General features: G+C 36.9%; 1 protein-coding gene across 2 annotated transcripts in view; it reads right to left on the bottom strand.

Annotated features, from left to right (window-relative positions):
* LOC104146908 (3',5'-cyclic-AMP phosphodiesterase 4D) overlaps positions 1–26,383 on the bottom strand; it is a 401,542-nt gene that overhangs the window by 346,834 nt on the left and 28,325 nt on the right. Inside the window, exon 1 of one of the 2 annotated variants that reach the window (XM_068927371.1) lies at positions 2,754–3,255. The exons of the other annotated variant lie outside the window; for it this stretch is intronic. Within the exon in view, the coding sequence (XP_068783472.1) occupies positions 2,754–3,022 (269 nt within the window). The 5' untranslated portion in view covers positions 3,023–3,255. Of the gene's footprint in view, positions 1–2,753; positions 3,256–26,383 lie in introns of those variants that run through there. 2 annotated transcript variants of the gene reach the window in all.

Here is a 26,383-nt window from a genome sequence, read left to right as displayed (position 1 = left end):
AGTCCACAATTTAACTGATGTTAAGCTTAACTGGACAATTTTGGTGCATTTCATGCCATTCGGGCAGTGCCCAACTGATCCGTTTTGTACTGGTTTTCAAAACCTGGGGCTTATGCTGTTTTGCATTCAGTATTATCAAAACCCCCAGAAATTTTTCAAGGAAAACTAGTGGGATTTTGCAAAGCCAGAGAGGACTTTAATATTAAACAAATGGCATTTTAACTCATTAGTGGTCTGAATAAGCTTGTCGCACTTTAAAATTTTTTATGTATGCCTGAATGATGGAATAAACAAGATGTATATACAATGAATTCAATCCATTCAACCACTGTTCTTAAACTATTGAGCAGATTAAATTAGAAAAACAAGAAAATTAGAGCACTTATGAAAAGTGTTAGAACTATAGTGGAACATTCTATATGTACCGAAACCAGCACAGATCCTCCATAATACAACATTTGGGAAGAAACTTACAACTATTCCATACTCCAAAGGTCATTCTTCCTGCAAGCTGCCTAAAATAGATTATATGGACATGAGATTAGGACCACTATACTACCTACACAGTAAAAGGATCTAGAAACCACCTATCTATTACATAGCATGTCTTTTTTTAGAGAACTGAGAACAAACTGAAGAGATATCAGTAGCTATGGACTTGATGGGATTTGGCAACAAACAGAATTTGGAGGCACACAGTAGTGCTGCTTCTTCTTCCCTTCCTCTGACAGTAAATCTGATCAGTTATATTGTTACTTAAGACTATTCATTTTTATCCTCCATCTCCAATTCTGAAATACTATTCCTCTCTGCACGTTCTCAGGTTATTTACTCTAACTCTCTCTGCTGAGCTCGACAGTTCTCTTTTCACTGAAGAAAAAAGAAAAAAGAAACCTGTTGCTAAGATGACCCAGCCTTACAAGCCATTTAGAAATAAGTATGAATTATTCATACAGGGTTAGTATTTCACACATTCAGAGAAAAATAAACACTTCCTAATCTCCACACGATGCTGAAAAAGGCACCCTATCCAAACTCAAAACTTTCTGAAGCTTACTTGAAGTGCGATTAAACAATATTCTACCTTTTAATACTGTGCCAACCTTTGCCCTTTAATGTTTCCCAAACCTGTGTATTTGCTTAATTGCTGTCCCTTTTACTACACTACTTTTGCTGTTTTCTTAAACTGCCTCCAGTAACTGTTACAATACCTACATAATCATGTATGATAATTTTCTGTGTAATTTTTTGGACTAGTTCTTATTTATTTTCATCTTACAATGTAAAATCATTCTGCCTGAATTCATTTTTCATCCTGCATGTTCTCATTTATAGACTGGTATACAGATTACTCAATATAAGACCAACGGTTGGAGGTTCTTAATGCCGTTGGAATTTATGCATAATCCCTAAGCAAAAATGAAATCAGGCATATTGATTTCAAAACAAATATTCCTTAAGTATAAAGGCATACTAGTATTATTATATACTAGTATTATTCTATGAAAGGAGAGCCTTTTACTCCAAAACAGGCCTAAAATTAGTACTTTGAATAACAGCAGGTTTTTTTTTTTTGCTATTACATTTTGACACACCATGAACTAACTTGTTTGTCTTTCATTAACTTTTTTTCTTGGTGATGTACCTAAACACTTCACCCACATGCTTACTCTAGACATCCTCCTCCAGTAACCTCTACTGTTTCTTGTTTATTATGCTGCATACATATTCATTTTCATATCACTGATTAATCTCTAAATTTATATTACCATTTTCCCATTAAATGCATGCTCTATTGGACTTTCACGCATACAGTATACATTTTAGCTACAGGTACACACATATTGACGATTTAGGCACACATACCCTGTATGTGTGTTGCAGATTGTGTATATACCTGTCACATAGCTACAGGGTAAATTAATTTCAAAAAAATGCAAATTAACTTGAATAGAAATAAATCACTCACTGCTTAGAATGCATGACTTCTTTTCACTGAACAATTTTGCTGTCCTCCTCTCTTTAAATAACATTTTTCTTTGAAAAATAAATTGAGAAAAATCTCACAAGAAAAGAATAGAGCACGTCAAGATATCAGGACCATCAAAATAAATATGAGTCTATTATTGAGTTACAATAATCTCATATGTATCATTTTGAAAAAGAATAAGTAATGAAATTATGATGCTGTTTTACAGTAGACGGATGTAACAAAATGAGTGTCTCTTATATTTGTTCACAAACACCTGGCTAAGAAATGATCCAGTTATAAAAAACGTAGCACTAGTGAATCAATTAACACAGGGATCCCTTCCTGCCTTTCCTCTTTGTTTATTCTAGTGACTGTTTTAATTAAAACCACTATTATAAATATATAAGCCACTAGATACCATATCTATTCCCTCCCATTCTTCTCTATCTTGTTCTTCTTAATTTGAGCTCTATTAAAAAACAAACTTATGCTTTCTGCTTTTGAGTTGGGAGGGGGGAAAGAGAGAACGTTACCTATGAAATCAGAGAAAATAAAGTAGTTTTTGTAAAAGCAGATATGTGTTCTCACTTTATATCTGGAGTAGAACTTATTAAACTTCAGAACTGAAATTAACTTGAGTGACAAATTAGAACTATTAAAACTCATTCTTTCAACCTGAGAGATTCATGCTGAGATTAAACAAACAAACATCAGCACTGACACCAATGTGCTAGAAAGAAAAGTGAATCTGACATTTCATGACAACCTGTTCGGTGCTTACCAGGTATGTGCCACAGTGAAACGCCGCTGTTTCGGTATGTCACTATTCAAAAGCATCCTGCGTAAAAGCCTCGGAGAATTTCGAGGAGAAGTAACTGGAGACAACCGGGGAGAAGCAGATGAAGATTTCATAGATGTCCTGGCTTTTCCATGTTGCAACAGGTTTTCCCTCAGGGTCTTCACAAGATCTTCATTTAACCATGGGTTTTGACAATGTGAATTATCCCTTTCAGGAACCATCAAGGTGTCTGGACTTGTCTGCTGAGCCATGTTTTTCCCAAGTTTGTTATTAAGATCTAATACTAGTTTGACTGCTTAAAATATTTTCTTTCTAAGTCAGTTCCAAAGAAGCGTGCAGAGCTTCAACTGCAGTTCAGCCTATTCTATTTGCAACATGGGTGTCCCCTTCCCCCAGTGTCTCTGTATAGATAATCATCTGCAAAGAAAAAAGCAAGCTAACTCCTCCGCAGGAACCTATTAGACTTTACCACTCCTCTCACAGTTCTGTTGCCAAAGATCGCTTACTAGCTATCCTAGCAAGTGAGCATGGGAGAAAGAAACTGCCTTAGCACCGTCTTTGTTGGAGCTATAAAGCTGCCTGTTAAACTATTGGAACTAATGTGCTGCAGCTGCTTGAGTGACTTCGGGTTATGTACATAAAAAGTGCTGGAGGAGGGCTTAAACATCAGATGCATGCTCATTTTGTTCAGTCATTCTTTCTATCCGCTTATTCCTGAATCTGTGGGGAGGCTGAAAGGAAGGGGCAATGTCAAATATTCTCTTCTTTTCTCCCCAGGATCTTCGGTGTTTATTTTTGTAGTTCCCATTTATGAATGAAGGTTACAAACTTTTATCTCTCAAGATAATTAGCAACTGCTACAATCAAATTGTGTAAAGCTTTCCCCGCACCTCAAAACAAAAAGAGGCAAATTCATCAAAATCACTTTTCAAATGCATTTAGGAAACACTAATGTGTCCTATCTTACATTTTCCAGAAATACAAAACAAGTGTGCTGCACAAAAAACAAAATCAGACTATAACTACTGATATCTGTTCAATAAGACATTTTAATTCAGTATATCATCATATCATGACCACTACCTGGGCTAGGAAAGTGCCTTATTTCTATTTGCAGCTGATGATGAAACAAACTATCTAATGATTCTAAAAGAAAACCTTTAAATTATAAAACAGCAGAAGTACTTACATTTATTTACTATTAAATTTCATTTTTGAAATATCTTTTTCTCATGGCATTATGCAAGCAAGATACTGCTGCTGCAGTTTTCTGATCCAAAAAAAAAAAAAAAACAAACTTGTACTGTCATTTCTGAGGTAATTTTTTTTTTTAATTAAAATAACTTAGTACAGCTATACAGATGGATAATCCCCCCCCCCCCCCCAAACAGCCATTTTTTTTCATGTCTGATTGATAGCGGACAAAGACCTGTAGAAACTGATGGGAAGGCTGATATTTACTTAAGCTTAATGCACTCACTTTTACAGCAATGACAGGAAAATCTTTTCAGTTCCACCCGTACTTCCTGTTCATCGTACAAGAACTAATGATCATCATCTTATGAGAGATTTCTTTTTAATAGAAAAACATTGGCTACTTATCATTTTCATTTGTGCAACATTTTTTTCTTTTTTACTTTATCTTACAGTCCAGCATTCCTTTGTGAATAAGAATTTTATTTTAGCAGCACACATAACATCCAGGCTTTCAACAGGGTGAAGGGTGCATGACCACAAGCGTAGGGCCATGCATTACAGGCAAATTCTGTTTTCTGTCTTAAGGTGAAATCAGAAGTCCTGCGGAAGCAGCCTTCTATCACAATAGACAGGAATCACCTTTGCACTTAGCAGCAAAGCCACAATTCATGATAAGAATTAGAATGAGAACAGAAGTAGAGCAGAACTGCAACTGAAAGGTCAACTTACATTAAGAACAACATTGTTATCATGTGTCAGCCCCATTATGTAGACAAGTTTAACCATACTACGTCATATATGAAATCTGATAACAATGTATTTACCAATTAACTCAATACTGGACAGTGCTACAGAATGCAGAAGTCACTGGGCGTTCTGTTCCGGTATGTTTTTCTAAAATTTTATGTAAGATTTAATCAGTTTGCGAAGACTAACACTGACAAAATACAGGCTAAAACCCAGATTTGATTACAATTACAGAAATAGAATTTCAATTATGCTTCATTAAGAACAAAATTTAAACCAGAAATGAAATGTTAATCCATTAACACAGAAAGAATTAGATTATTACTGCATAACTAAAACAATAAACGCTTCCACCTCTTTTCCATTGGAAGAGTAGCACATACAGCACTGCCCCTCAACAGGTAGGCAACATAAGAAGCATAAAATATGAAAATGCTTATCTGAACTTCAGGAAAAATAGAAATATTAATTCTCTCCCTATTAGTCTATTGTTGTTTATGTGTTATGTGAATTCAATCATCTTTTCAAACAATATAGTTTGTAAAATGAAACTAGGTTATTTTGTGCTATGAAATACTGCCACCTTATGCCTATTCTAAAGCACAGTTTTAAAACAGCATCACAGGAGTGGCCTTATAAAACTAGACATGTCTGACAGTCTTTTTGGAGATCAATGACGTCAATAAGGCCATTACCACTGATTTCAATGGACACAGGATCACACTAAGTTGCACTACATTACACAGATGATTACAGAAGAGGAATGTATTAGCCAACAGATTGACAGTTCTATTTCCCCTGTTCCTAATACTAATTAAAACTAAATCCACAAGAATGATTGGCTTGACATGCATTATACGTATTGAGTGGATTTGCCATGTATTCAATGAAATAACATAAAACGTGTGTAGAACACCAGAATAAGGCCTTTTAATAGGAAGATTGAACTTAACCATTATAAAGTGGCACAATTTGCGTGAATAGCTACTGAAATGCCTTTCCTGATTTTATTTAATGGGTTAATATCTGAACTTAGATGTTCTACTCCCCAGATACCTTATATGACATAACCCCACCTCCTCAAAAAAAGAGTATGGAAGTACTAAACAAGATTTTAATGCACCAAAACCTGCACACTTAATTGCTATAAACTGTCCTACACTCCAAATAATTTAAGAATCTCTTGAGCCAATTTATGTCAGTGCCTAGGACTTATATGTGCTATGAAAACTCTCAAGCTAATTCGTGCTCATGAGGTTAAATGAAAGCCTTTGGACTGTCTATATTGTAGACTACAAATGTAAGCAGTCTCCACCATAATAAGAAGCAGAGGTATAACGTGATTATAGGTAACACCAGCAATAACCAATAACCAGTACATGCTTTAAACAGAATGTTTGCCATATAGTCAGGGAAGGGGAGAAAGCAGGGCAGAAGAGGATGATAGCATGGGGTAAGGTAGCTATAAACTTTTTTCAAGGTACTAGAATAAAGTCTTGAAGGAAAACTATTCCATATGGGAAAACGATCATCTCCAGTCCTTTTAGCTGCATATTAAAAAAAATGATACTAAAATGCAATTTTTTATAAAGACAATGATTCATCAATGAACACCCCTACTTGGCTGTCTCTTAATAAAGACACATCTGATTTTTCTACTAACATCATCACAACTGTTATTAAAACTAGGAAGCCTTGTTAACTACTTCCAGGGCCGGGGGGGGGAGAAAATTCTTCAGGGTAAAATCAAAAGGCATTTTCCCTCATATGCTGAAAAAGGAAAATGCAGGGTACCACTCTTACACTGCTGTAGGGTTTTAAATCATTACAGAAAATGTACTTTTGAATGGTTTCTGACAGAGTTAATTTTCTGGGCTCTTCCCTAGTTTTACTAGCAAGAGGAGAGTGCTGAAAGTAGGCTATTAAACCCCTCCAAAAAAAGATATTTACTGGCTATTTCAAAACAATAGCATTTGAGAGCTCACATGTAACACTTGTTCAAAAGGTAATGCTGATGCTACTTTAAGCATATGCCTTTATTGTAAGTTCCAAGTGCCTTTGACTCGACTTCAGATTAAATATTCTAATTTAATATATTTATATTTAAATCTAATTTTACAGGTTTTGCTTAGTCACAGCTGCATCGGTAAGAGTTATACTAAGATCAGATTTAATCCAGCCTACTATATGCTTAACTAAATCAGATTAAGGCTCAGAACAAAAGCACAGAGCTAGGCTCTCCTTGCAGCAGAACATCAATATTACAAAAAGCTAGAAATAACCTGTAGTTTGAGATACTCCTGTTCCATTTTAGTTACAACTTAAAGATACTAAAGTATAAAATTCAAGCATTCAATTCTTATACTTTCCAAAACGTTTATGAAATATGCTCATTATGATAAGCATACTTACATATCAGAGGCTTAAAGCTCTCACATTTTTGTTAATCATGAAGAATAGAAACAACTAAAGCATACAGAGCAGAATAAGCTGATGAATTCCACAAATAATACTACGCAAGATTATACACATTTGATAGATAAAAGAGACTAAACAAGGATTCAAAATTTCTTTGTTACAACCACTTTGAAGACAGAGGATGATAAAGTTACTTTGATATTATAACTATTAATCAAAAAATAAAATATTTTATGAGATTGCAACTATTTCAATTACTTTTAACACAATACTCAAATGGAGTCACTCACAAGAAGAAGCCTTCTATATGAAACACAAAAATGTAAATTATTCAAATATATTAAACAGGATTAGGTAGAGAATTTAAGATATATAGGATTGCAAGTGAAAGACCAAACCTCTGAGGTGCTGTTTCTTTGCAAGTAAGTGGATCAAGATTGTAGGATACTTTCAGCTGGTAGGGCCCTCAGGTCATCAAGTCTATTTTCCTGCTCAGAGCAGAGCCAGCTGTGAGGTAAGGCCATATTCAAGTACCAGAGCACCTGAGAACGGTGCAGAGTATGTGAAGAGAAAAGAAAATAGAAAGCTGGATAAGAAAGTGAAGAATGGATGCTATAACCTGGTTTAATTTCCTGAAGTGAATGACAACACTGTGAATCACTGTTCTCTGACTGAGGAGAGTCCTAGTTCTAGCTGAGGCAGAAACTAAGAATCTTGGTTGATGCCATGATTCTCATTCAGAAAGAGAGGTTCATGAGTGAACTGAGGAGCACAGCAGTGGAGGAAGAAAAGAAGGATAAAAGAAGAAGCAATCAACAGATGACAGGAACGCTTAATACAGTGTTATATACCAGCAAAGTTTATCATTACCAGAGAAAATCAGATTTTGTTATTTGTATATGTTTCTTCTAATTTGCAAACTCTGCTAAAGAGTTTATTTTCACAGGCTCAAGAGCTGTGACCTGATGATCGCATTATAGTGTACCTCTTCGTAGATGTGTGTATTGTACTGCAGGTTTTTTTGCCTGTTAATTTACAAACCAAAAGCAAATGAAAGAACTGTAGCGCTTCCACTGATTGCTCAGTCCTGAATTCCTACATTTAAAAACAAGTGTAGTACATAAAAATGAAGGGAAATAGTAGATTTATAACATCTTTTCAAAGCTTGAATCCCAGTGAAGTTATCATTGGCAAAATTTAGATACTTTCTCAATGTGATTCTAATACCTGCTAGATACCACATACTCCAAGAGCTGATGCAACAGTCGGGGGTTGTCCAAATGCAGGGTAGTGCTTAGCTGTCCATTTTCCTAACAGCTACACTCACTGTCTACAGAGCAGATCATAGGTACCATGTAGCTGCAATAAGTGACTAAAAAAAGTGTTGGTCACACCTAGCATAGATATGGCAGGCAACCTCTGATAAAACTCTTCGATAGATAGATAAACGTACAAAAAATGTATATGCAATTCTAAAAAATCCAAGAGAATTTCAGGCTATTGCATTAATTCTTCATATCTAAGTAAAGCATTCTGAGATCTCCTATTTTATTTTCCAGAATATCTTAATATAAGAATGACACCTAAAACCACATAAAATGATCTAATCAGGTCAACTTTTCCATGAAATAGTCAGGTAGACATACACTTAGAAGTATATTTTCAAAAACAGAAGAGCAAAAAGAAAGAACAGCTGGTGGCATGCCCAAACTGGGGAATGGTATGTTCACCACATCAACAAAACATTTGCTGTCACTTAAAATTTTAGAGCATTTCTATTCTTGATACATTCCTAATAAGAACTATATTCATAATTTCAGCTCAGATTTGTCTTACAATTCAATGACGTGGGATTTTTTTTTGAATGTTTCGATCATTGTCGTGATTCTATGGAAGTAAAGTACGGCTCAGTTGCTGATTCCTCTGAATTGTGCAAGGCACACACAAAGGGATAAGAAAGAACAAAGTAAACGACAGTAAAGAAAACAGGCAGACAAAATGGCTACTTTTGGCAATATGGCCAGTGTCCAATTTAATAAAAAAGTGGAAGATTTTGCCATTCAGGCACAAAGACGTCAGCAGTATTTTATGAAAATGTCACGGAAAACACTTAAACAATGTTTTACAAAACAATTTGCTAAATAGCATACAGACTCATAACAAAGCTGCTAAAAACGCTGCACAATATTTAAACAGAACAGCACGATGTGTTCTTGAAGAAAAAAATTGAAAGTAAAGATTATCTCTGCAATCGTTGCAGTCTTAGAAAACTTTCTACAATTCATTCTTATAAGGAGAATGAATTAAGGAGATTTTCAGAATTCACTGTTTCTGGAACAAAAACTCTAACCTAAAAGCTGTTGGAGGCTGACCACTACTCGCCTGCAATTATTGTAATAAATGATCTGTCAAATAACTCCAGCTTAAAGACACACACATTCCCCTACATGCATCCAAGAAAACAAATAAAAAAAGGAGGGGGAAATAGTCATCTGAAGAGCAGTCTAATTAGTATTTGATTATAAATGAAATCGTTATATCAACACTGTATAAAATAGCCTGGAGATTTCCTGCTAACAAGATTAGATATTCTTGCACTTAAAAAAAAAGGATTAAGAAAAATTGGCTTATAATCACAAACTTCCATTAGAAAGGGTTGCTGACACAATCCTGTCTGACTTCACGAAGGAAGCTATCAACATTGGAAAATAAGATGGCTTTACTATGCCAGCCCTTGGAAAAAAGGCCTCAGCAGGGGCGACGCAGGTTAGACCATCTAACAGAAACTTCAGACAGATAAGAGCAGCATTTCTTTAAAAAAAACTGATGTACCATGTGGTAAAAGTCTTGGCTTGTCATGAAAAAATAGGAAGAGATATCATTGCCCACACATACGCATTAACAAAAAAGTGAATGACCTCATACAACAACTAAGAATAAACAGGGTAGTAATATCTGTAATTTCTAAACAATTGTGTGAGAGAACATTTCCTGGGGTAAGATTAAGGGAAATGAATGTACTTTTACACAATTACAAGAATAGACAAGAGTATTAGGCAGCGTTCCTGCCTCTATAACGTATAAAGATATCTGTTAACTATTAAAGTTAATTGTAACTGAAGGAGATGACCCAGCATGAGCAGAAGCCAGCTATACGCATAAACTGCTTTGCAGAGCAGTCATGAGGGAAAGGGAGAGGAACGGGCAGGGGACGGGGGCAGAGAAGGGAAGGAGTGTCATTTCTCCCTGCCTCCCGCCTCCCCAATCAGTATTTACTGTGGATACGGGCTTGGTTAAAAAGTGGAGCAGCCAGGCAACTTGAGGTTGTACTCTTAGATTCCTTAGGGCTAGACAGTTTGAGCTTTTGGAAAATCAATTAGCTTAATGATAAGACCATAATTTTGCCTGCGGATGTCAGTGAACGCATGATGGCTTTGTAAAAATCTAAGGATTATAAAGTATCACCAGTACTTGGCAAAAAGTATACCAATGTTCCAGATTCCTAAACTTTGGAGTTTACTTCTGAAGCCAGCAGGAGCAATCGCTCTTACCAAGCCAGACTTACCCCAGGCCCTCCAAGCATGGTCGTTAAGCCAGGATATAGCGCACAAATAAACAAACACATTTCTGAGAGGTCAGACACACACACAGAAAGTTTACTTAAAAAGGAACCAAGGCCATCTGTTGTATCTTAAGTAATCTGTTATTTTGACTGTGCATTAAAAGCTGGGAAGAATTCAAAGAAATATTTACAAAATCTACAGAGGTTAGAAAATAAAAAATTAAATCTAAAAGTCTAAAATAAGATTATATAACTAGCTCATTGTCTGCAGTGAAGTTGTTATTTGATTGAGAAAACAAGTACATTAAAAGAGAAATCAGAGCTACTGAGAAAGCATTAGTTAGTATCAGAGGATTTTTCAGAATTTGGAGTTTTCTGCTCAGGCTTTTGAACTTATGAAAGGTCCAATATGAGCTTGTTATTATAAACAAGCATTTTTAGAACTGCACCATTATTGAAAATTATGACACAGTTTTGAATAGATGAGGAAACCTTTTATAGAAACCTATTCATACATTTTATTTAGCGTCACTTTCAGTGTCTCTTCAACAGATGTTAAAGTAGTTATTTTTCATATTTGTTAGAACTAGAATTTAAAAAAACATAAAGCAGTTGCTTCTAGACTGTTATTAAAAACTCACAGAGACTATTCCCAGGCAGATGATAAGACTTTTGGAACAAGTTTGAGGATGATATATTGTGGTTCATGGGAGGGGGGGAAAAGTTCTTTCCCTGCATGGAAAAACTTGGGCTTGAGATACTATGAACATATCACATATGATATGTTTTTCCCTTATAGAGTTGCCCAGCAAATAAGATTTTAGTAAGTACTTCTGAACTTAAATGTTAAGTATTTGTGTATTTGCTCTCTTCACCTTAAGAAGTGGGAGTCAAACGTTTTCAGGCAACTTTTCATGGATATAAATGGAAACCGGATTCTACCCTGCAGAAAGGGTACAATCTGAAATACCATTACTTTCTTCTGCCTGTATAGAAGAAAAGAAAAAAAACTTCAAAATTCCTAAAAAAATTTTTTGTTGCATATGGCTTCTGGGCTTTTCATATAACAAGAGATTTTTTTTTTTTTTGTAGGAGCAGTATTATTTGTCTTATTAATTGCCTAAAGGTTTGGCGAAATTTTTCTTTAACTTCTGCAAGGAAGAAAGTCCAAACTAGACTACAATACACAGTAGAGAAGGGTAATATATAATTAATGTCTTAAAAGAAAATAACAAAGTTAGTCTTTGAGTGCATCTAATTAAAGACATCCCAAATCATTTATTGAAGTACATTGTACGGCATATATAATGACAGAAAAATTGAAATATATTATAACTAATTCTGAAAGTTAAGCACAGCTGTTCTCAGATACCCTGAAGTACTACAAAAAGACTTAGATAAGAGGGTAATAAATGGTCTGCCAGGTTGCAAAATTAATACATTTATGATAGAAGGCAAACATATTTAGTAGGCCTTTAGAATCAGCTTATGAACTGTCCAAAACTAGTACTATACTGAGGTTTTGTGCCTGAGTCTATGTCCATCGAGTTCAAATGGGTACAGGAACAATCTCTCCATTGCAAAAATGCAAACATATTAAAAGCAGTTTTCACTCAAAACATAATCAAAGGCTTGATTTATCAGATCTTTAGTCATGTGCATGGATGTACTCAAATTAATGAGATTACACATGTTCTGGATTGCATGCTTAAATGCATAATTTCATGTAGAAGCAGGACAATGAAATAATAGAAGAAATCATCAGTCCACTGTCACTCACTACAGGAAAAATCCTAAAAACCAGAAGCAGTTCTTATCTAATATAAAATTATACACATCTGTGTCAACACTTCATTATCAATTGTAAGGGGCACCTGTATTTTTGGGGAAGTTAATGTTTCAAATCTGCTTATCAGATAAAACATTAATAACAATGTCCCTTTTTCATTTTTAAAGCTGAAGTTTTCAGCATTAAGAACAACTATGAGATCTTTAATAGAATATGTTAGGCATCTGTATTATAGTAACACCCCTGGATTACTAACATGACAAAAAATTATATGAAATGTTTGAGTTAGACATCCCAAATTCGAAGCTAAATCTTAAAATATCCTTTAGGCTTAAATAGGATAGACTCTTTAATGTTAACAAAGAACACACATAACAGCTCACTAAAATGTAGTTTACCATTAAATGAAGAATGAAATGTTAGGATTTAGAAATGATTTTATGCATTTGAATGTAAAACATGAAATCCATTAGCTAAAAGTCCAAAGGCCAGTCCGTGAAGAAAAATAGTACTTTGTGGTTTTATAATTCTGCTGCTTGCTGCTTGTTTTGACAATGTGTGTCCTTATTATTAGATTTCAGATAATTAGATAATGCCATGAGATTTGTACTAAGCATAAATATAATGTTGGGTCTATTTATACCTTGACTCTAAAAACAAGGAGAAGAAAAAACTCTAAAAATGAGAAAACTTCTTGAGGTTACATTACTTTCACTGACTAAGGCAGCTTCCATTTAATGAGATAACTTAATTTCCTGTAGGAAGATTTCCCTTTCCAAGTTTTATTATCCCTGTTGTTTGAAAAGCAAACATTTTACAAGTGGTAGGCACCTACCTACACCTCGCAGGGCCCCAAGGGCACTAACGGGCCCTGGGTCTCAGTGCCCAGGGCCCCGGTGCCCTAGGTAAGCACAGACCCCCAGCACTGGCCACAGGTCTGTTGAGGATGGAGCCAGACCTGCTTCCTGCTGTCCCAACTTACTGTCCCTGGATGGGTCTCCAGCCCCGTCTCCTGCTGCTGGCCTGGCACTCCTGCTGGACTCCACAGCAGACCCTGGACCCAACTCCTTCCCTGGCCCTGTGCAGGGCTGCTGACAGAGCCTGTCCCCATCCCCACCCCAGCCCTGCTCGGGACCGCAGCCTGCCTGTGCTGGAGTCAGCCTCGGCCCCAGCCCGTCTGAGCAGCCCCGCTCTTGCTGCTCCCTGACACAGCAGTATCAGTACCTCACATCTAATGCAGGGCAGGGTATTATTATAATGTACAGTGAAAAGGTCTTTGAAGAGGTATTTAAATGGTCTACCTTGACAGAACAGATAGTCAAAGTGAGCTGTATCAAACCATTACAAGCTCATGCCTACAGGGACTTCTGAAGGCATAAAATTGAAATTGTGCTGTTAACAGAACGCAGCAATTTAAAAAGAGAAAGAAAAACTCCCAGCATGTTTAATTTATCTAAAAATAGAGTTATACAATATACCTTTCCACTATAAAAATTATCCTAAGGAGAAGCAGTCAAATCTGCAGGACTACCAGAAGAAGATCCTCCAGCAGGCAAAACACATTCTTTCCTCTTTATTTTTCATCTATTCTGACAACCAGTGGCAGCAACCTGAGTCTCAGTAGCTGTTTTCTGTTCTTTCCAATGTTGGAAATGAAATGTGCCATATTAAGTAGCTGAATTGTACGTTTTCTATTGTGTTTGGATGCTGTAAAATGGGCCAATGTGAATGAAACTTTGTAGTATGCAGAAACCCAGGAAGGCTAGAGCTAGCACAGTTTACTTAGACAAGTGCAACTGAACAAGCAGAATTTAGATTTTACAAATTTCTGGGAAAGCCTTGGGAGTTTAAAACTTGCCCTTAGTCTTTGACATGTACCTCCCTTTTTTTCCTGCTCATGTTTTCTTCAAACATAGATACTTTCATCCTCAGGTGACTAAACATTATTGATTAATGATATTCATACACATAAAAAAGGGACTGTAATTCCATTCAAAGTAATGCTAGTAACCTTGGTACAAACAAGAAAACAAACAAACAAGAAAAACACAACCCAAAACCAGTGTTTTCCACAAGATTCACTGGAATGACAGTGTTCCACAGGAATGCACTGAGTCCACTGAAAATTCTTATGGGAGGTAGGCAGCAAGCCTTTGAGTTTGCAGGCTAACAGTTGTTAGGCTGCTCAGTTTCCAAGTACTTTTTTTCCCAAGGCTGTGCAGACTATATCCTATCTATATTTTAAAAACAAATCCATTGTAATTGTTTTAAAAACAAATATTTTAAAGAGGTGATACAAATGAAAAAAGTTCACACTGATAGTTTTACTTCTAACATTCCTTTCAGATGAGAAATGTTCAGAAACAGTTTCTGAATAAATCTAGATTTCTCTATTGAATTAAAATTGCATAAACCATCTGATGCTCCCATGGTCTACGCTAGAAATAACTAGAAAAACGAACACTTAATCACTGAAACAATGCATCAGGAAAAAGGGGAAGTGGTTTCTTGATACTCCAAACTGCTCTTTCAAAACTTTCAGTCCTCTAAATCTGGCAACTATATTCACAACTAAAGGCTGTTGCATCAAGTGTGTGTTTCAAAGAGGTATAAATGGAGTTCAAGTAATCAGTAACTGCTAAGTTTACGGCTAGTGGAAAGAAAGTGCTGGAGATCTGACAGAGCATTGCACTGCCCCTGAAAAAAGGCACATTCCTGAAACGTGGCTTATCTGGAACTTGCATCAGAAAATGTGTCTGTAGCTAATGGAACTAGATAAGAAAATCACTATCAGCTATCTTTTACAACAGAAAAAGTACCAGGGTTGTTACAGAACATAGCACTAGGGTAATAATATTTGTTTACAGTCACTAACATTACTAGTTTTAAGATCACCAGCTGATCCTGTAAGCAGTTTCCACCAATGTAACATTTTCTGTACATTTCTGCATTTCTTCAGTTATATAGCACCTTCTGTGAATGTTGTTTACATGTCACTTACTCCCTCACCAAAAATCTTTCATTAAAACGATCACTGACTTTCTTGCAGTATACTACTAAAGACATTCTCTCAACTTGATACTCCTGATACTAGTATTTTATTATCTTTTACCTACGATATTAAGATAGTTTTCTAACTTATGCCAGTGTTCTTCTCCAAACCAATCTGCATTATTACAAGAGCCAAAAGACATCCTATACTTAGTATATTCCTTACGAGTGACCTGAAGTATATTCCTTACGAGTGACCTGAAAAATATGGAAGGAAGGTACAACAGGCATATGACAGCACTGTTACCCAGGCCAGTGATTTTCTCCCTGCGCTGTGGGTTCCACAGGCAAGTGGGCTCTCCAGTGCAAAAGAAATACAAGTAAGTTTCTCCAAAGGTGACAGCGTAGAAAGTAGTACCCTCAGACTGGACTGTGCAGGACTGTGCATTTAACAGCTGCTATATCTGAGAGCCATTTGTGGGAAACCACAGACTGTGTCATGTAGCAGAAATTGGTCTTTCTGAAAAGATGCTAGGGTTATCAATCGTGGCTCTACTTGAACAGAGATGATAGTATGTAGCTCTCTGACACAGCTTCCAAAACCTCTTTCTTGATATTGAGGGCACTAACATATTGAGGTTAGAAGGGTGCCTACAGTTAGTATAGTGCTTGCATTTGGGGATTGCTGCTGCCCACCCTGATAAGGAGCTAGAGCAGTGAAATACTATAGCCTGGAAGAATACAAAGATTTTGATGCGGCTCTAGAATCTTTTGCTGAAAGTAGAACTTTGTCTGGGTCTCAGCTGAAAAGTACCTTGCCATCAAAGAATACTGGGACTAGATACCTGTCTAGGGAAGTAAGAGATCAAAACTACCTTATCTAAACATGTGTAGTAACCACAGAACTGCATTTAATATATTGGTTGCATAATAAAGTCCTATAAATGAGCTGGCTCTCTGGGATTCAAGGCTCCTCTTGAGGTTTGGTGGAATGAAAAGATTAACTGACTCAGTAGCTTTTTGCTGTTATCTGGTTAAAGTTGCTGATGTAAACATGAAGGGTACCCCAAAAAAATATAACTTTCAGCTGAAGCATCAAGGCACTTAAATTCCTTTGTGAACACTGAGGCACTAGACTGCCCTATTTAGCAGCAGTGGCTTTCATTAGTGATGGAGAAACTCACATCTCCTACCTGGATCTTCTTAACAGCTTTTTTTGTTTGTTTTTAGTGTGGCCATGTAAGAAATCATGTTCTGCCAAATGAGACTGGCAGGATACAAGAGGGTAGAGCTGATAAACCATGTCACCTCAGACAGTGACAGAAGATGTCCACAAATGAGTGAGATGAACGTAAAGAGAGTGCCAAATACCAAGAAAATAAGAAAGACCATTCTGGGCCAGACCAAAGCTTCATCTACCTGAGTATATCCTATCTCCAACAGTTGCTAAGAGTAAATACTGATGGAGGAGTAGAAGACGAAAAGAAGCATGCAATGACACTTCCCCATAATACCCGGTTTCCAATAATTTGCAGTGTTTAGGACATCCTAAAGCAAACTATTGCCTTTTTACTTAATAGTTCTTAATGGAGTTTTCTTCCATGTGTTTGTCCAGTCACTTCTTGAACCATCTTTTGGCATCCACAATATCTAACAGAAAGACTTCCACATCTTAATTAAAAATTGCATAAAGAGCAACTTAATTTTGTTCATTTTGAACATGGGAGACACTGATACCTTTATCGCTAAAAAGAATTTATAATCCTCTTGTATTCAACTCTGTGGAATCTTTTGGCCTCAATTTAAGGCTTTTTTAGAAAGGTAATTCTGAATTGTTTGAAGGAAGGAACGATAAAGTGAAAGACTCTCTCCAACAGTTGGAGAGTGGTGATATGGTTCAATGCTGGGATACTGACTTCACCAGAAACGGCAGTATTCTTTTGCAAAATAGTATCCAACCAAGTGGTCCCAAATGTGGCCTAGCAAAGACCTTTGAATATATACCATGGTGGGCAAGACGTTGGGAGAAAAATTATTCTGGTGTTCAGATGAGCTTTCTCTTGGGAGCTTTCCTTTGGTCACATCTTGATGGCTATAGAGGAGGATTAGAAAGGGTTACAGGGAAGGCAGAAGCTAAGAAAGGCAAGGGGCTGAAGTGCTGTTGCTTTCCAGCCCCCAGGACCCTCTGCACAGGTAGATATTGTAATTCCTAAGCTGCCTCAGATATCAGTGTTCTTCATGAATTGCACTTTGCAGAAACCATGGCAGAGTCATGAAAAATACTCTGGAAAGACCTCTAAGTCTCCCATCTTTAGAAAAGAACCTGGAGCTGGTGTGTGTGTGGTGCTCTGACAAGGCACATGTTACCAAAGGCAGATGAAGCACCTCAGGAAATGAATCATAAGATACCATCCATGTATACCTTATTATTGTATAATGCTTAAAGTGCTTGGATTTTTTTTTTTTTTAAATGGTGGTTTCCCCCCTAGCCCTGCTCAATTGCCAGAATGAGTATCTAGTATCCACAAGTCTCTCCTGACAACTCTTCAGGTCACTTCAGGTCCGACAGTTTCAGAGCCTAAATGAAAGAGCAGAAACAGGAAAACAAATTCTATTATCACATAAATTGCTCTTGCGTGATGAACCCCTAAAAAAACTGCTAGCATAAAAAATTCTCTAACAATACTATGAATAAACATCACAGTGTAAATATGCACTCAGATAAGCACTCAAAGGAAAAATAAAGGGTTTAGGATTAAGCAAAAGAAAAAACGTACATAGGAAAGGGCACATGAAAAGCAGTACACAGAGGAACTAGAATGAGAACCTGGAGGTCTGAGAAACAGCAGAGTTGGTTTAAGAATAAGAACAGTATGAAAAAGTTAGTTCTGCCAATTTTGCTAAATGAACAGCAAGTTCTTTGGACGCAGAGGAAACCAAAACTCTGGTGGGATGTTTGTGTTATCATCTACAGATTGTGAATGTCATACTGACGGAGAGTTTTACAACTTAACTCTGTATATTGCGAACCCCGAGGAACCATGACATGTCCTGCACAGAGTAAGGTGTGGATTTGTGCCTGCAATCCAGTTTTCAAAGTCATATGATGATATCACGACACCATCCATCCACACAGACAGAATTTCATCTAGAGAATCATTATCTTCCATCCTTTTTCCTAGCTTTTACAGATATCGTCTTGCCAGCAATTCAGAACACTGTTGAAAAAAATAATTTCCCTGGTCAATCACTTTGCTATGACATTCAACTCAATTTTCTCTCTCCATCTCTGTTCCCTTTTTGCTGGCACAGACTGCCTGCCTTCACTTTCCGAACTCTTCTGACTATTCCACCCTACCTCTTTTCTTTCATTTTGCTGAAATGCCAACTTCTGCTTTAGATATCTATTTTCCTCAACACCCTGACATAACTAAATGCCTTCAAGCTGTCTCCGGGATAGTTGTTCTCTTCGGAGAAGCTGCCTATAAAAATCTGCACACCTTATCTCATTATCTACCTTAAAATTCTCCTTTGCAGTAACTTTAGAAACCTGAAAAACTAAACTACTGAAAATAACACTTACTGTAACCTCATATTCTCTTGTTAGTTTCTCTATCTGTTATATATTCAAACTGTAAGATCTATTTGGCAAGAAACATTGTTTTGGGACACTTTTGTATTTTTTAATTTTGTACTGCTTAGAATTTAATACTAGGACTATAGCTACCACATAATAAAGCAATATAAAGAGTGAGCAAAAAATAGCAGTAACAATTTTAATTTTTCAGGAGTGCTTGAAAAAACAAGCCCAGGGTTCTGTTAATAGCCAAGTAAAATGGTCCAGAAGTGCTAGACAAATATATTAACAAATATATTATTACCACCAGCTGTAAGTCAAGTCGATGCTAGCAACAAAGCTTAGAGTAGGAAAATGCTCAAAATTTACCAAATCAGACATCAGGAAACATTTAGTGAAACACAAGTAGAAACTCCCCCTCTAGCGGACACCAAGAATAACTACAGAGTTACAGTAAAAACAAGCAAACAGACTATTGAAAAGCTGGTTTTTTTACAATTTATTAATTGTAACAAATATAGTTATGTTATATAATGAACAGAAGAACATACCATAGACTAATTTGATTTCAATAATCATGAGCTGAATGGATTGAATGATTTTTTTAAATAAAAAAATTATTTAAAATCCACTCCACTACGATTCCTCTGAGCCACAGCCAAGAACTACAGCCCCACTGGGCCATATTCCATACAATTACAGAATCAAAAGCTTCAATAAACAGCTCAGTATTTAACAGCTATTATAGAGAACAGAGAGGTAAGACAAAGAAAAGAGGAGTATAAGAAAACCGAAATTACCATCACATAAGGCAGTGTTTTATCAAGATTTTGAACACAATGCAGATAAGGAAAGTTTGAAGAAGAATTTCAAGAACAATGACATAAATATAAAATATATCCATAGATGCTCCAAAGAGAGCTTTCCCCAAATATGAGAGGGAGAAACAGAAGAACATATTGTTGGACATCTAAGAGGAAAGGCATTTTGTTGGATAAAGTTAATCTATCAAAGCCAGGTGCTAAACTCTTGCAAGGTAATAAGAGCTGAACAGAAGTAGTGAAGGATTTTGGAGGGGAAGATAATCACGCTGTATTTTATGTGATAGGGAAGTGAGTGTCAGAGGACTAGTGCAAAGAAGAGAGGACATAGAGAAAATCCCTTTCTTGTTTACATCCATTCAAGCTAAATGGGAAAACAGAGCAGTTTTACAGTTTTCAAGTGCAATATTAGAAAAAGTAATACATAATGATAAGACTGATCTGAAAACATTATCACTATTATTGGAAACCTACATCTTGGAGTTATTGTTCAGCTTGGAAGGATTTTATACCTAATTTTCTGGAAAGCCAACAGTTAAAGCAGTGCTTGGTTTTGATTACGGAGAGCTGCAGATGCTCGTGCTGGCCGGTCAGTTCCAGTCTCTTTCTCTGGCTCCTCATACACTCACACACTTGATTACAAAGCCCACTCCCTCTCTCTTCGACCTTCTGCTCATAATTTTGGGTTAGTTTCAGCCTCTTCCCTACTCCAATTTTCCAGGCTGCAGCTGCTGTTTTCCCTGTTCATTTTTGCCTTCTGAACATAGTTAGAAATTATAACCTGCAGTCTGGATGAAGAGAGGCACAGCTGCAAGTCCTAGAGCCTGGAACAAGAGAGAGGCTGGAAATGATTAAAACCAAATCCAAGGTCTGGAGAGGAGGAAGCAAAGCAGAAATTATAACTGGCAGGTTTGCTCAATATGTTCTAAGGAAGAGTGGCAGGAAATGAAATGCTGTATTACTGAATAAAATCAAATCCTAGAAGTGTGTAAAGTTACACAGAGAGAGTTGCAAGGTAGTTCCAAGTCACTGCAAAGTGCAGATCCGTAGGCAAAAGTGGTTAATTCAACCACATCTTCTCCAACATGACCAGTGATGCTTCATCCCAAATAAATCATATCTGCATGAAAGCACAGGTCAGTAAAAAAAAAAAAAAGGTTTGGTCAGTACTTTCTGTCTGAAAGACCAAAATTTGTTCAGGATTTGGTGCCCTGTCATTCACACTATACTAGGAAGCATGGCATGTGTTCAACCTTTTTCAACTGATCACTGCTGGTATCACTGGGTATCAGGGTATCACTGCTGGTATACAAGGTCACATAAGGTGACTGGAGGAGGGAAAGAAAGACCTATCAGGCCATGGGACAAGCCAAGGGGCAGGCACTAGGCTACAGCTCAGAAATATGCTAGCTGAGTGCCTCCGAGTGCAGAATAAGTACTCTATAGCTGCAAAAGCAAGCCAATCTGGTATGTATGGCACACAGGATCCCAGGGCAGGAGAAAAGCTATGGTACATGAAGAATGCCCTAACACTCCTCAGCAATATTTTTGTCTTTTTTCTCATCCTGCTTTGCACTAACTTTATCAAGCCAGTACTTATACTTTGTTCCTGCTGAAATATGGTTAAAGCCACAATCTTTATTATAAACAACACTACTAGCAGTTTTTCTCAATAATAAAAAGTTCCTTTTGCTGCTTATACACATTTAGTCTTGAGTATTTACAAATCTGATTATCTTCTTTTCCCCTGCACCTCCAGTCTTCTACTAAATTTGAGTCTTCTGCATTCACAATACAGTACCATTGCTGCAACAATACCACATTCATGGCAGGGCACTGAGGTTGCAGTTGATAAACTGGAGAGCAGGACTGCTATTCAGAAGGACATACACAGGCTGGAAAAAGGAGTGAGCAGGAATGTCCTGAAGTTCAACAAAGGTAAATGCAAGGTCTTGTATCTGGGATGGAATAACCCCACGCAATGTGGGCAGTGGGTTATTGAGCTGGAAAGCAGCTTTGCAGAAAAAGACCTTGGGGGTCCCAGTGGACATCAAATTGAACATATTTTGGCAGTATAACCTTGCAGCAATGAAAGCCAATCACATACCGGGCTGGATTAATGAGAATGTAGCCAGCAGACTGAGGCAAGTGATTTTTCCCTTCTTGAGATCACATGGAGAGAGCGTACTGTGTTCAGTTTCAGGCTTCCCAGGACAAGAAAGATAATGGCATATTGCAGTGAGTCCAGCAAAGGGCCACTAAGATGAGGCTGCGAAAACTGGCCTTGTTCAGCCTTAAGAAGAGAAGGCTGACCAGAGATCTTATTGCTGCCTATAGCTACCTAATAGGAGGGTGTAGAGAAGATGGAGCCAAACTCTTACCAGAGGTGCACAGGGATAGGAAAAGAGGCAATGGACTACAAGTTGGAAGACAGGAAATTCTAACTAGATATAAGAAAAAAAAATTATCCCATGAGGTTGGCCAGACAACCTGTTACAGGTTATCCAGAGAGACTGTGGAAATTCCATTCTTGGAGATATCCAAAACCCAACTGGTTATGCAGTGAGCAACCTGCACTAGCAGTAAGCTGGACTAGAGACCTACACAGATCAAACCTAAAGGACTTTATGAATCCATATGCTGTCCTATCATTCACCATTAAGGACGCTTTTTTAAAATTAATTCAATTTTTATAGTTAGGTCAGGCACATGATAGTACACTGCAAATGTAGAAAAGCAAAACATAATGAAAGTGACAACATTTGCTGTTTATAATAAGTTACTCAGCTCAAGTGAAGATGAAGTCCTGTTGTGAAGAACAGCAGAAGGACCAAATGAGTCCAAATAGTTGAACAATGACACAGAAAATTAAATTCAGTGTAGATAAACGTAAAGTGATATACATGGGAAAAAACAAACAAAAAAACAATCCAAATTTCACATACAAAAATCCAGGGCTCTGAAGCAACTGTTACTAGTCAAGGTAAGATCTTGAAGTTATGTCAAATAGTGCAGAAAAGCACCAGCTTAATGCTCAGTAGGGACTAAAAAGTAGATCAAACGTCAGGAAATATTCAGAAAGAATAGAACAGAGAACATAATTATGTCACTGTATAAATCCATGGCTCATCCACACCTTGAACACTGTCTGCAGCTCTGGTCCCTTCATCTCAAAAAGAATATAACCAAACTAGGAAAGTTTCAGAGAAGGGAATTAAGGATATCTCAAAGGTATGCATCAGCTTCTGTACAAAGAACATGTATGCAAGGTAGACTTTTTCATCTGAAAAATAAATGCAGGGGAGGGAGGCAAACACATGTACAAGAGTATGTACGGGAAGAGGACATAAGAAAAGGTACTTTGTTCTGTATTCTGATTGGACAACTGGGCATATAATGAAGCTACTAGGGATGAAGTTCACAGATAAACAACTTACTTAGTTCTTGGTACAACAAATAGTCAAACCATGGAACTCCCTGCCAAGAGTGGCTGTAGATGCCGAAAGTTTACATGAGCTTAAGGGAATTCTAAGCAAGATCATGGAAGAGAAATACATTTTATGTTGTTAACTGGAGAGAAATCACAGCCAGCTCAGCAAGTCCCTCAGCTGAAAATAGCTGGAGGATGAGTCTTGAGTAAACATATCATATAGGCTTTTGCTGCTTTTTCCTAAGTGCTTCCTTATGGCCACCGTCAGAAACAAAAACTGCTTGATGAACTGTTGGTCTCACCTCAAACAACTGTTCTTATGGGGGGGAGGGATGGATGGAAGGGGGAGCAGGGGAGAGAATGGGAATGCTGAGAGAAAGAAAGGGAAAGAAAACAGTGCGCGGTCAAATAATAGTTAAAATACATGACAACATGCAAGAGGGGAAAGCTATTAGAAAAGAATTTCTGAAATGGAAACTGCCCACAGATTTGAAGATGAGCAATCTGAGTTTTAACTTCATGTGAAGTGGGAAAAAGAGCGCAAGCAATTGCACTCAAGAATATGTTTAGAAACAAAATGGAAAAGCTTGGTAGAACAACAGGAATAGACTTGTTTAACAACAGTGTTCTGTGTTTTACAGTGGAGATAAAAATGGTCAGACCAAAAGAAAAGAGATTGCAATAGATAAGGGAAGACGTCAGAACAGGCATATATTTTGCTTGTAGAGTCAGCAAGTGAGAATAAGAAATTTACGGACACGCTTTAAAGAGAAGTGGCAGAATCTGAGAACGCAGTTTTGAGAAAAATTATGACCACAAGATTGCAAGCCTGAAAGATCAGATATGCTGAAGACCTGGGGAAAAAGAGAGAATAAGAAAGATAAGCACATGTAGATTTTTGGAACAGCATGATGAATTGATAAAAACCTACAGTGACAACCCCTCACCACCCAAAGTTAGTGCCAATCCTGTTTCTTACAGAGGTGCTTCTTTTTAGTCACCTTCAATTCTGAATGGCCTCAGTGTAGTTTTAAAAATAAACCAGGACACGAATATCCATGAAAGGAAATTATTTCAAGGGAGAAAACAATACTGTCTCTGCTGGCATAGAACAAGCTTGCTAGAATAAAAAACAATAACAATAATGCAATCATTCTTGAGAAAACAGAAGCATTTTAAAGACTTCTAAAGATGATGCCATATTGTTTCCAAAACACCATTTCAAGCTAAAGTTTTTTAAAAATCTGTTTTCCCCTCCCATAATTACCATCCAAAGAGAGCACTGCACAGCAGGAAAGAAGTCTGACCTTTGAAAAGATTTTAAAATGAAAAAATACAGAAATATAATTTAAAAGTCTTTTGAATGCACTTCCTACACCATCGCCTCAGATTCTCATGTATTTCCTATCTTCAGCTGTATCAAGTGTATGGTAACTGAAATCCTATCATCCTACCATAAAGGCACAGGACACTGGGCTAAGTTTTGGCTCAGGTTAGAATTAAGAAAATGCCATTTCATGTTTCTAGTAATGGGACATATAATACAGTAAAAATTCTTTCCTATCCTTTATCAAGAGGTTCCTAGGTTTTCATAATTAAAAGAGGAAAGATGACAGATTAGGAGGATAAATCCTTCTCTTGGCATATCACAGAGACTGCCTTTCACAAATACATTTTGGTTTTTTAACCTAAAATCTGAATCACGCAAAGGAATTTAAATACATCTGACAAGGTAGCCTTTACTGGATCTGAAAATTTGTCCAGAGATAAGAAAATTGCCTTTATAAATAACATGTTATAGGAAATCATTTTGTTAGTACCTACAAAAGGACCTTAGATGTTCTCACTAAATATCAAATGATTATCATTAAAACATCCATCAAACAGGTCTAGAGAAGTCCCTCTCCATATCTTAGACAGTATCATCATTACAGAGTATTCATCAGCAATAACTGAAGCTTTTCTTTTCTTTTCCTTACCAGTACCAGGAAATGAAATCAAAATGTTGTTTTCAGACATCAGTGTATAAAAAATAGTTCTGTGACTCTCTGTGGCATTAATTATGATATTAATTTTTAAAAACTTTCATTTTCATTGTAAAAAGCAGCTATTATTCAAGTGTATATCCCCACATAAACAAATAAACTGCTGATGTCTGAGTGATCTCACACAAATGGAAGTATAGGGAAGAAAATGTAGTGGTTCCTGAAGATTTGCAGGCAAAACATACAAGCTGTGCAACTGACAGGCAGCGCTGATCATGACAACAAAGCTGAGGGCATCGCTTCAGTCAGGTCACAGCGGCCCACCAGCTGCCTTTCCTCTCCCCTGAAATTCTAAAGATTGCGACCACACGTATAGAGTGAACATGAAAGACAGGGTTGATTTTCAAAGATAACCCTGTGCTGTGCTAATGAAGAATGCAAACAATTCAGAGACCTTGGCTACTGGATTTTCTCCAGCTCTTGTTTCCTCCCCTTTGTGTTTCTAGATTAAGAAAAAAATAACATGCAACAAACAGCATTTACTCCTGCTTAACAGTAGAGGGGGCCCACTTCCTCAAAAAAGATCAGTTTTATGTGCTCTTTGACAAAGTTGAATATAATGTCTTTCATATGACTTAATCAAATGGAAAAAATGAGCAAACGATTTCAAATATACAATGGAGGAAAGTTGCTGTGCATTGAACATATATAAAGAGCTATTTTAAGTCCTGCCTTGGAAAGTGAAAGAGCTGTGATTTCATGGGAAATCAGATTCTAATTGTAACTAAATTGTTTACTTATAAAAATAAATGCAGAAAGACAGTCAAAACAATAAAAAGGAAGAAACTCTGTTACAACACACACCTACCACTATCTTTGTATAAGCAGACGGAAATTCCCCCGCTGACAGAAGGCAAGTGAGAGTTTCCCACCTAGTGAAGAGTCTAGAAAAAGTACTTGTGTGGGGGTTTTCAGCGTGGCCTGGGAATGCCAAGAAGCTGTTTGTGGGAACCTGTGCTCTGAGGCGGCATGAGCTTCATCAGGACCAATATTTGTGTTGACTTGCAATACAAAGAATATTGCATGATTCAGAAA

The sequence above is a fragment of the Struthio camelus genome, chromosome Z, assembly GCF_040807025.1.
Source record: "Struthio camelus isolate bStrCam1 chromosome Z, bStrCam1.hap1, whole genome shotgun sequence".
Taxonomy (NCBI): Eukaryota; Metazoa; Chordata; class Aves; order Struthioniformes; family Struthionidae; genus Struthio; species Struthio camelus.
This window is presented reverse-complemented; position numbering and strand designations above follow the sequence as displayed.